General features: G+C 38.7%; 1 protein-coding gene across 1 annotated transcript in view; it reads right to left on the bottom strand.

Moving 5' to 3' along the window:
- Positions 1 to 11,466, bottom strand: part of LOC117380368 (calcium-binding protein 8) — a 38,738-nt gene extending 27,272 nt beyond the window's left edge. The window contains exons 1-2 of the mRNA XM_033977170.2: positions 11,185 to 11,466; positions 3,497 to 3,618 (exon numbers count right to left, since the gene is read on the bottom strand). Coding sequence (XP_033833061.1) covers positions 3,497 to 3,618; positions 11,185 to 11,366 — 304 coding nt within the window. The 5' untranslated portion in view covers positions 11,367 to 11,466. The remainder of the gene's footprint in view (positions 1 to 3,496; positions 3,619 to 11,184) is intronic.
- Positions 11,467 to 12,503: the final 1,037 nt, after the last annotated feature.

The raw sequence follows: 12,503 nt of genomic DNA, 5'->3' as shown, positions 1-12,503 counted from the left end.
GCACCAAATCGTAGGTGTGAAATATGTTCTGGTACTACTAATTCTACATCACGAGAATAAGTTATACCTCTCCTGACCGCCCATTAGCACAGATTAGTCTTTTCATTGTTAGGGATGGAGTCTTTTTGATCTATGGGCAACCGTGGCTACAATACTTCACGAGTCGCCAACAGTGTGTGACTGTGGAAGGAAAGGAGTGTATAATGGGCAAGAATTAATTTACAATTGACTTTTAGTTTAGCCCAAATGTATAGGTACAACTCTCTACAATGGCAGTTCACTGATGCAAGAATGCAGCCTACTTCAGTCCATCCTGCTGGTGCAAAATATATCAAAGCAAATTCAGCACTTCTGCCAAAACAAAGAAAGAACTGGCAGCTACAGTTTGAAGAAGGAAGTCACAACTGCATTTCCATAAAATCAATTCATCTCTTTGGGGAGTTTATACTGTTGTAGCTGTATTATTAAACCTCGATGTTTGGATCTTTATAACCCTTTTGGATCACGTAATAAAATAATGTAAATAAATATTCAATAAATGTCCAAAGAGACTAAGAATGATAAAGGCTACACAAACAATAGTGCACCCCAGGGACAAAATTGAGTGCAGTTTTACTTTACTTTTAATAAAACAGTCCATATTTGGTTTGATGTGAATGGGTCTTTCATTGTCGAGGTTTAGTAACAGAGCTGTGTAGAGTGGCCAAAAAATCAAGTAATCAAGTAGGAGCAAAGTTAATTCAAAATAATATTACTCAAGTAGTAGTCCAGGAAAATAAGAGAAAAAAGGGGGGAAACTGATTTTATGATTTTATATTTGAAGGAAAAGATTATTAAATAACAAATACAATAGTCAAAGAAAATGAGACAAACTAAATGATATCTGAAGGGGTGGTGCAAGAAACACAAATGTTCAAATATTTTACTGCCAACATGAAGCTCTTGTCACTTGTAGACTTCACATTCACTCTAAGATAATTAACCAGAATATTTACAAACATTTACTCAAGTAATAGTACTGTTACACTATAAAATATATGAAGTTTGAGTAAAAGTATGGAGTCTGAAAAGTTTTCCAAGAAGTACAATTAAAAGGTTACTGAAGTAAATGTCATCCGTGTTTAGTGAGCAGTGCTGCAGACTGTCACTGTGGATACACCCAAAGTACTGTGTGAGAGTGCCTTATGCGGTCTGACGGCTACATGCTGTATAATGCTGACTACAGTGTACACAGTATAGTTCCCCCCTGGAAATGTCGCTCTAATTATATTTAGACAGCTACTGCAGCTTTCACACTCTAAATCAATTTAAAGATTTCATTGAAACACATTTGATACAAAAAGCAATTTACAGCATCAATTAGATACTTGTAATGGCGAATTATGCCAAAAAAACAACAACACAGAACTGTAGTTTAGTAGGGCAAACTATCAGGAAAGTTTGACGGGCTAGTGGGTAATGCTTATTCTGGGCTTGGACAAACTTTGCTTTTAAGAGAGTCAGAGAGAGGATCAAGAGGCAAATGAACCACGGCATTCTCATCATCCGAGTGGCTGATAAATGTTAGATTACGGTTTAAAAGAGCTATAGTGCTCCCTGACCATTGGGAGAATATCCTAAAATACATGTGATAGAAAGAGTTGAAATGGGGTTTACAATCAGGACTAAAGGGGGAATGGGGAGACAGGGACTCATTAAAAGTATTCAACCCCCTCTGATTGAGATGAAGTTATAATCTAGACAGACAGGGTCAAATTTTCACATCTTGCTATAACATGCTCTACTTTTGGCCATTTGTAAAGCATGTTATTGAAATAAAGGGCAGTAAACCAGGGACTGATCCATAATCTGACTCAAATGACCGGTGTTTAATTTAAAGTAACACCGGTCATGTGACTCACATTATGCCATTTGAGTTGGCAGTTTCAATGTTGAAATCCTCTCTCTGATCTGAATCCTCACTACCTAATCCAAAGCACCTACAGCGAATCATGAATCAGTGCTAGTGCAGCCTCTGCAGCTCAGGGAGTGAATTCTGGAGGTTCTGAGTTTGCACATGAGGCCTGTCCATATCCTGAGAATGAGAAATAACTTGTGTCCTCTATATGCAGTTTTAGGCACTGGCAACCTAAGTTTAGTTGTGATTGTAGTACCTTTTTTAAACAAGACCTCAGGCTACAAACAGCTACTTTAAGGAGAGGACTGTAGAACAACTTGGACTTGCCTTTGATTTATATTGACTTTAAAGAACTACCACTTTCCAATTACCTTCTCTACTTTCCCTTTATAATAAACCATAGATATGATAAAGTATGTTGTTTCAGACTATTTTGCAGCACATTAAAGTTTGACCCTGAAAGAGTGCTCTGCCCTGGACCCTTTTAATGCTGTGATAATGTTTTAGTATTTGCTGCCAGCGCTGGCTGTGGCACACTGTTATTGATCAGGTTTGTGTAGTACATACTGCTGCTATTATCCTGCAATAGAGCCCAAAACAAAAGGGTTCATAAAAGGTTTTCAGTGGCGACAGAGAGAGAGAGAGAGAGGAGTGAGAGCATGCCGGTGCCCTCCAGATAAGCTGCACTCGGAATAATGTATTTTCCCAAACGGCTGCCTCTCCCAGGAAACTGCAACACATACACCAATCACTATGGCTCGCACAAGGGCCACACAAATCAATATGTCCCTGTTTAAAACCTGGATTATCTGGTCAACCTCCTCCTAAAGCAGAGGTGCAAATCTATCAAACTATAAACACACTATCAGTATGGGGGCTAGAAATATTGGTTCTCATCCTGTGGGTCTGGGGGGATGGTGGCACATGAACAGTAGATAAAGTATTTAGAATTGAATATTATCAGGCACAGTTTAGTCTCTAGACCAGGTCATGGTACCACACAATACTATGCTACTATATTGCATTATATTGTATTTTTTCATCATGCATTTTCTCTATATCCTTTGGTGTTTCCAACATTTTCTTTATTTCCCTTTTGTAATTGTCACCTGCACATTTCTCATCTTATTAAAAAAAAAGAAAGGATTAAAAGACATTGAAAAGCATAAGATCATACGAGGACTGTGTAAGAAGCAGTACACACCAAAAGTAAATAATGTTATGTGAATGTTTTTGTATCTCTTTTTCACCTGTGTTTGCTAAAGAAAAAACTTGTGTTATTTTTTTTTTTTCTCAGAAGATTAAATCCAATAGTGTAATGAGTAATACAAAGTTATACAGTGTCATTTTTATGCACGGTCGCTTCAGATCTCATGGTCAATATATAGACTATAGATTCTTGGATAGATATTACACACAAAAAATGCAAAATAACTTAAAAAATAACACTTATATTCAGGTATATAAAAAGAACAGATGATTATTGCTATCATAATGTAATGTAAAGTGAAATAATGTATCATGACCTTTGATTCAGCAAGTTCAATAAGTGCAAGAAGTTCAGATGAAACGCATATATCAGTATCAAAGGGAACTTACCATCGAGCTCCTCCACAGAGATGCTGGCCAGTACGTCACTGTCACTGTCACTGAGGGAGCGGCTCAGATAGTTGCCTTTGTAGAGCAGACCAGCCGTCACATGGTGGAAAGGCATCTTCTCCCTGAAATACACAGCACACACGTTCATTTCATACATGGTTATTTTAGGTGTTTGACTCTTGCTGCAAACTACTACAAACAAGCATCAGTTACATACAAATAGACAATGCCATACAAAGCTGAAAAAAGCAGAATGCAGATACTTATGAGAGCTTACTGCCAGTTATATTTGTTGAATGAAAAAATAGTTCACATAATTAGTTTTGGGGCAGCATTATAACTCAGAACAGTTGTGTCAAAGGTCTCGGCTGACTTTAAAGTTCAGTACATGGATTCAATACAAAATATATAGCTTAGAACTTTTTGGAAACCAAGACTAATCGGCAACACTCCCAAATGTCATTGAAACAAGCCGATGAACATAGGTTACGTAAGTTACTCTATTAAAAATATTAGCAGCATGATTATTAACCAAAAGCAAAAAGAGCAAAAAGACACCACTGACCATTTAAGCATATGCCAGAATTTTAAACTGAAATAAGTAGAAAATGTGATCTCAGCCACAGAGATCCATTGGCAAGAGAAGTCGCTACGACAAATCACCATCATAGGGAACAGGGCATAACGGGAGATGCATAGCTGAGGCAGAACTCATTCACTAAATGGGAAGCAATGCAGTCTGGTCTAAGAAGCAAATTATATATTATGTATATGTGTGAATGAGACAATCGGTTAAAGCAAATTGCAGCCCAAGGGTTTGACAAATGGAGGACAGAGAGGTTTTCATCACCCCTTCCCTCTGTCTGATTGGGTGTCTCTTTTATGGATCCCAATGATAGAGAGTATTTGAGGCAGAGTGGACTACAATGGACAGTGGCCTTAGCAGGTAAAGGGCGCCCAAACCTTTCGGAGGCACTCTCAGCCTCACTGCCCCACTCTGTCCCAACTTCAGCTGCAACGTCTTATTACTCACTCAAGGGTAAATGTAATGTCCCGTGTGGGAACTGGTTTATGCATGCAGGCAGAGTTCAACCAAGGATACAAATGAAGGTTTTATTTCAAACAAGCTCAGCAATGTAATTTTTAATATGCTGCAACAATGAGCAAACAGCAAACCATGTACAGGCAAAAATGTATCATTGGTGGATGGGTGAACCGATGTGCAAGTTGTGGAGGCAAATAATTACAATGGAACAACACACTAAATCAACCTTTTTGCAGTGTATATGGTGTTTTAATAACATTATTTTTTTTGGGCAATTTCAGTGTAAACTCTGTAAATTTGCAACTTTCTGGTCAAAAATATGTAAACTAAGTATTGTTGTGGAATTTTCTAATAATAAAACCTTTAAAATATAAAATAAACAAAGAAATTATCTTGAATCAAAAAGTCTGGTTTACTGAATCAATTGTGCACAATCGTCAAAGAGCTGTTGTCTCTAATAGTGACATCTCGCCCTCAGCTGACAATTGAACATACATACAGTGTATTTATACCATGAAAACAACAGTACAAGTAAAACCAGTTTAGTCTAGTTCAAGTGGCTCGATGCTGCTGGACGTGTCTTCCCGTAGGCACCACAGGCTAAAAAACAAGAGATACACCCGTGCATACCAACAGATGGTATTACAAAGGTTGAGTGTGACACCAGCAGATGTCTCCATGAATAAACATTTAAGGTAGAGATCCATAACAATAGAGGTAAAGATTTAGGGTAAAGAAGGCCATAACAGTGTGTACTGCCTCTAATGGCCACTGCAGTTTTAAGTGCCCTGTAGCGTCACAAAAGACTGGCCTGATTATAGCCAGGTGATCCTGGTTACAAACACCTGGCCACAGGGGCGGATTTTAACGTCTGTTAGACTGATCACACTGTATGTCCAGACCATTATTATAATGTTACACAGAAGTTTACTGGATTAATATTATGTTAACTTGAACATAATTTTGATTTCATGTAAATGTCTTGTTTTAAGTCTATACTTTAAGAGGCACTATGTAACTTTTCTAGGGGAGGGTTCACCACCTGCTTGGCTCTTTGGAGATTTTACTGCCTCATTCCACATTTGGCATAAAATTGAAATATCTTGAAGAGAATTTGCGACACTGCACCTAAAACAGACTGCCCCTTTAAGTTTATTTCTATGTTTTGTTTGAAGCTTGAGTTGGCTTTCTTATCTCCACCAAGTAAAATAAAATCCTGCTAGGCCCATTTTCCAGAAGTGGACAATAAACTTTAATAATCTTCTTTGTGCTTCCTGGTTCGCTGACAGTGCAGTGCTCCCGTGTACTGTATTACTACACAGAGAGGGACAGGCAGGCATAAATAAAATAGCTGCTTACAATCCCTCATACACAGAAGAGTACATTTTTCTACTTTGTCAGTTTGATAAGTGTGCATAACAAACCAGCCTTCCCCAAGCACCTAAAGCCTTTTGTTTTACGAGTTTAGTTTTTCATTTCCTCGTTCATCAATTATTCAGTCAGTTGTCATTATGAATATTACAGTCAATTTAAGACCCTATGCTCTCTCATCGCATTGGACTGTACTGGGAGCTGCTGGAGGCATTCACAATTTGAATACATTTGGTTCCTGGTGCATTTTTGACAGTAGATACATCAATGGCAAATGTTTCAAAAGATGTAAAACTAATATTGTCAGATGATTAAATATGATATGAGTGATTAATGGACTGTCATGGTAGGCTATGGCAAATGACAAATGAATGGGTACAATATATTATAAGTTTTAACTATATGGGGAAAAAAATATAGCACATTTACTCCTGAACAAGTTCTTGGCAATGTTATGTTTGCTGGTTTCAACTGAACATTAGGATTATTCTCCAAACAATCAACAAAATATCCTCTCTTTTGAAAGATGAAAAGTTCTCAAAATGTTGTCTATAATAAGAAGCTGTACAAGATACGAGATACAATAGTTTCTTGTAGCAGAACAAACCGTATATGGATGAAGGTACAGAGTCAATAAACATTTCAGAACTAAACGCAGCCCGTGTTCTTGTTTAGATTTAAGTAATAACAAAACAGCTGTTAATGCTGTTGGTTCAGAAGTTACAGGCAGCTCTTTAAAAGGTTATGTAACTTCATGTGCAGTACAAGTGGTGACACCTCTGCATCATTACACTTGATTAAATGGATGGAGGTGTGATCTGAACAAGCGCTTTGCCCTTTAGCGACAGCAGCATAACATGCAGTAATCACAGGAATCAGGAAGTCGTCATAGCAGCAGAGACCAAGTGTTTTGATATTCATAACACCACTTAACCGAACTAGCAGATGCTCTCACGTAATAGAAAATCAGTTTAAGATGATAAAACAATAGATCAGTTCACTTGGCGACATTATCACATTTCCTGGCTCTGATCTTTTCGAGATGCAAAGCTGCGAGGTGATTGATGAGCAAAAGACCTTTGGCTAAACTACAAGCGATTAGTGGAAATACAATTATAGAAAATCAAAGCTCCACATTTTTACAAAATTCTGAAATTGATGGGCTATTTCTTCAGCTTTACTCAGAGCTGCAACCAAATAAAGAAAGAGGCAATTGTTGAAATAATCACAGATTTCCTTGTTCCCATTGTGTCGTGTCATTATGTATTAATCAAATTAAGTTAATACATTTGTAATTATAAAAACGTCTCTATCTATAAACAGGAGGCTTGTGTGCTTCTGTTGTGTTACAGACAGCAGAGTCCAAACAGCAAAGATGTGTGAGTCCATCAATCTCTATCAATTTGATTTATCTCCTCAGGCTTAAAAGTAATGACAGCAATTCACTAGAGCTTTTTTTTTTTTTTAACAAATCACGCCTAACATTATGACCACCTGCAGCCAGTACAATGACTCCTGTATGCAGCGTCGTTTGTCAATTTTTGGACTGTTGGAGCTTAGAAGTTAGAGCTTGCACATCATGGGTGAACAGATTTCCAGTAGCATCTATTAAAATCTCTCAAAAAGCCAAACATCAGCAGTAGATTGATCTTAATGCTGAGGTTGACTCCTGCTACTGTCAGGCTGTCCCAATATCTGGGGAGGACAAAGAGAACCAGGACCTGACACTCAGCGCTAGATCGTTCGCGTATCCACAGTGGTACAGCTCTGCTTGGCTCAGTCTCTTGTTTTTGCATTTTGACACTCATTTTTAAGTTGGATATTTTTGCTCCTCATCAGATCCCGCTCTCTGGACCCGTAAGCTCCTCTATCTCAGACCCAGCTCTCCACGACTGATACGAACCTCACATCTTCTGACCCAGCTCACCTTGTCTCTCACTGCCTACGATCTACTCCTGGACTACTGCAAACAACCCCGCTTTCATCTATCTGATTAATCTACCTTCATTCTCACATTTAAAAGCTGTAAAATAAACATTGCTGCTCCCAGAGTCCTGTCTCTTTGGTCCCTCAGTCAGTCGTTACAACATATCCATAGTTCCTTAGAGGTACTTGGCGATCTTAAATTGCTTATTTAATTATGATCAGGGGTCATAGTGATTGATCAGGATGTCATTGCTTGTTCAAAAAGAAAAAGCCTAGTTCGTCTAACAATATTTGGTTTCATTGATAAAGTAATATTCAATTTTCCCTAAAAGCTTTTCTCAAAATGGCACAGGCGGGCAGCAGTTAAAACCCTAAACATGTTCCACTATAAACAGATGAGAGCTGTCTCGTTTTTACGACATAACGTTTGCATGTCCCTCGTGCCATTAGCTGATTCAGTGTTGCCCAAAGTGACTTCAGTGAGTTAAGGAGCAAACTTAGGCTCCAAGGACACAGTGAACTGAAACGTTGGCCTCATTTATGAAATTTCCATTTGGCGAATATTTTTTTTTATATTATTTATTTGGTGTAAGACGAAAACGAGGACCTCTGCAGGATTTATCAAAACTGACGTGAGTGCACAGTGCAGGTTTGAGGTGGCGCAGCATATGGCTACACCCATTTCAAACACATGCCAAACTTCAGGAAAAAAAAACAAAAAACAACACTTTTAACTGCATAAAACTTATTGCGCAGTAATATGTTTGTTTTTTAGAATCAGTTGCGTTGTCTCTTGGGTTTGGACGGGCCAGAGAGTTCGGTCCTACTGCGCCATCTCTGTGCGCGGGTTCTGTCCACAGTGAGGCTGCAGTGCGCTCGTCGTCCGTGTGCTGACTCCAGACGGGGAGAGTAAGACCAGTGCGCAGTGGACCGGGTCGAGCGGTCCTGTCCCGCCCTCGTGCTCACCTGGTTCCGCGGTCATCCGGACAGTTGTGTGAATCCAGTCTGAGGAGCCAGATCTTGTTCTGGTGGTGATGCCTTCCGCGTGCTGGCTCTGTGTGGGGAAAACGAGACCATTGCGCGGTGAAGTAGGTCCGGGTGGGTCACCTGTCCTGTCCCCTGTGCCCGGACACCTAACACCACGCCCTGCACCGACTCATGTTAGCCTGAACCAGAGTTGATTTCCACTGGTTGAGGCTATTATAGTGATTTAGAAGTTGAATTAATAAATAGCTAAAATAAAATATTTGCAAATGTAATATTGAAATATCACACATTTTTGGCATTTTACAATGAACTGAAACAACATTTTCTTCTTTTTATGTGATTATTTTCGAAACATAAACATTTTGGGGTATTTCACTCAAATGATCCAGGTCTTTCTGCAGCTGCATTTATCATCAGCTGCTCGTGCAAACTGCAGGATCCCAGCTCTGCCTACAGGTTCATAAATACCACATGCCCTCTGCCGTATGCATAAATATACGTACAAATATACACCACTTTCACCGCAATGTCAGTAAATGAAGGCCAATATGTGGATGTTGTGGATGTGTGCAGTGGAGGTGGCACTAGCAGTGATTGGACTTGTGGTTTTAATCACAGAAACAACCTGTAGCTGGTCTGGTAAAAGAGCAATGTGTTTAGACCAGAGAGTGTAAGCCCTTGGATCAGCCGTCAAACCTCTCCACACTTCTGAAGACTCTCGAATGGCACATGCACACTTCACTCTGATGGTAAAGTGCAGCCAAGTCTTCACAATCTTTAATAATAAATGCACAATGGAGCATCGATGACGTCTTATTCAACCTCTGCCTCAAGTAAAAGAATATAACAACTGCACAAGAATGACATCTCTATTTGGCATTTAACTCTAAGCAACAATACAGTAAAAAAAAAAGTCACAAAGCAAAAAAGTAGGCTATTTTTCCCCCCTGTATTGATCTAAATTTTCCATTTAGCTGTGCATATGACTGAAAGGTTTTTATTCTGAACTCTTCTCTTTTAATGACGATTATTTATGATTATTTTGATTTGTTGTATTGTGATTTTAATGTCTTGTAAAGCATTTGAATTACTTTGCGTATAAATTGTGCTATATAAATAAACTTGCCTTGCCTTAAACTTTATTTTGTTCTTTTCAAAAACAAAATAAAAATGACTTTCAGTATTGATTTCATGAATATAAACCAGACAGACTTGTAATCAGTGCCATTTCCCACAAAAATAGTCACATTTCTTCCTCCAAAATCTTAACTCTGCTCCAGATCACATGTTTTTACTGACTAAGGATTGGCTGTGGACCTATTGATTAAAACATTGCGTATCATTGACGATTAGACGCGACTGAATCTCGATCTCTATAAAATGTGATTAATTCTACAACCCTAGTACTAGTAATTGTCTTATGAAACAGGATCCAAGCCAAACTTTTAATTGAGAAAATCAGTCAAAACACAGTCGGAGTCTTATAAGGGAGACACTTACAGCTGACACCTCAAGGATAAAACAAACATGACTAATCAAACATTTTGCTCGCTCCAGAGAACAACTCAGCAGACTGCAATGTGTGGTCTTATAAACAAGTCCTCAAAGAACAGAGTGAGTAGCAATAGTCATTCATTTTGATAGATTTTTGTATTCAGACAATGCAGTAGAGGAGATTTAACAGTCTAAAGCTATCCAAAACAGACCACAATGTACCTGTGGAGTCATAGGCTAACCCATAATTACTCACAGAAATATCAAAATCACTTAGTCCACGCAAATTTCCTTCCCTGACAAGTCTATTCAAGTCCATCAATTCGCATATCAGATAGAAACAACCGCCTAAAAGTGTTTGTGAAATCCAAATGTGCAATTTCCTCTTGGCTATGATTGAATTTGAAGTTTATTACCAAAATGTGCATTATTCTAATATGAAATGCAAATGACCCGAGCTAATTTTGCACAATATATCATTCTACAGCATTAACACATTACTTGTTGAAACTGATTTTGCACGTGTCATTGGTTTCTACAAATGACTTAATTATTATTACTATAGTTGGATGGCAGAGTACAAAGCCCCAACAAAAGAAAGCATAAATAATTCACGAGGACCAATGAAAAATCTGCTTGCTTAATTCACAGACATTCATTGTTCAAGGAGTTATGCAACAAATGTCTGGAGAGGGCGACACAGCTGTAAAAAAAACACTTGTAAATTATTGATATTCAAATGCACAATCCCCAGTGTGACTATAGACAGACACAGGGTTCAAACAGCACAGCGGCTGACCAAAAAGCATGAATGAATGAATGGATTGAAATGTCCCAACAGAAACGTCCTTTTCATGCTTCTTACCCCAGACTCTCATTATACTCTTCGGGATATTGTAGCTCTCTCTCAGGGCTCTCCATTATCCCATCCAGCAGGTAAGGGTGCCCAGGCAGGTCTCCGTTCACCTCGGGGTACGTGCCTGTCTTTGGTGGGACAGTAGTGCCCTCCATGTTGGGGTGCTCTGCTTCAGTCAGCTCCTCCTCCATCCTCAGCCTGCGATCGTATTAGCAGTATATCCCAGCCCGAGAGCCCACATCAGCATCGGTATCCACAAAGCCTCAGTGTGCCAGGTACAGCGGCGCTCCTCTCCACAGCTCTGTCCTCCCTCCCTCCTCTCTCCTCTCGCTCACACATGGGGACAATATAGCAGCAAGCTTATTAGAGAGTCCCAAAGATACGCTCCGGCTTGGCTGCCTCTGGCTACATTCCCCTCTACAGCATACATATAACTACAGAAAGGTACTGTGTCAATACTGAAGGATCTTACACAGGTGAAACTGACAGACGCAACGAAGTCATGTAAGGCATGTTGACATTTAAGTGTGAAGAAGATAGACATGAAACAAATGTGCAGTGAGGTTAAATGATTTCACAAACTGCAGTGCTCATCAGCACTTTATCAATTCTCTCTCTCTTATAACAAAACATCAAATGTCATTACATTTTTATAGAAAGACTTGAAGATTGTATAAAATAAATAAGCACTGTTATATATGGATTAGGGTGATAATGAATAGAAAGATAGGAAAAGGGAAAACTCCTCAGTTTTAGAGTACAGGATAGACATCAGTAATAATTGTCAAAACCAAGGATGCACAATAGGTGCTTGTTTAGTATGCATACAATAACAGGTGTTGCATTGTCTTGTCAGGGAATTAAGAGTTGTATTGGAACACATTATAATTTATCATTTTCATCCTTATTTTGCTTATGTTTAGATGCACTCGAGATTTTCACAGCAGGTCTCTGAACCCAGTGTTGAGTAAAGAAGTTTGGTGCCTCTGCCCTGGGCTTGTGGTGCAGTCATCATTTATTTTCATTATATTACCACTAGGGACTGTCACATTTGCAATGGATTTATACTACTGTTTATTATCACTGCAACTGAGAGAATGAAACAACATTACCACCTTTCATAATGAAGAGAACTTTGAAAGTTTTCACTTAATACTAGTACTTTATATGCTCAGTACTACACTTAATATGCCAGTGTTATTTTTATCATTGACATTTGTCATCATATTCTGCTACAGTCCGATGTAAGTTATTCTATTTTATGTGTAAACGTGTTTGAAAGCAGCTGTATCCTTGTTACTGTCCGTCATGTCTTTGTTATGTTGCGG

This window comes from Periophthalmus magnuspinnatus, chromosome 13 (assembly GCF_009829125.3).
Source record: "Periophthalmus magnuspinnatus isolate fPerMag1 chromosome 13, fPerMag1.2.pri, whole genome shotgun sequence".
Taxonomy (NCBI): Eukaryota; Metazoa; Chordata; class Actinopteri; order Gobiiformes; family Gobiidae; genus Periophthalmus; species Periophthalmus magnuspinnatus.
Note: the sequence above shows the minus strand (reverse complement) of the source record. Positions and strands in the feature narration are given on the sequence as shown.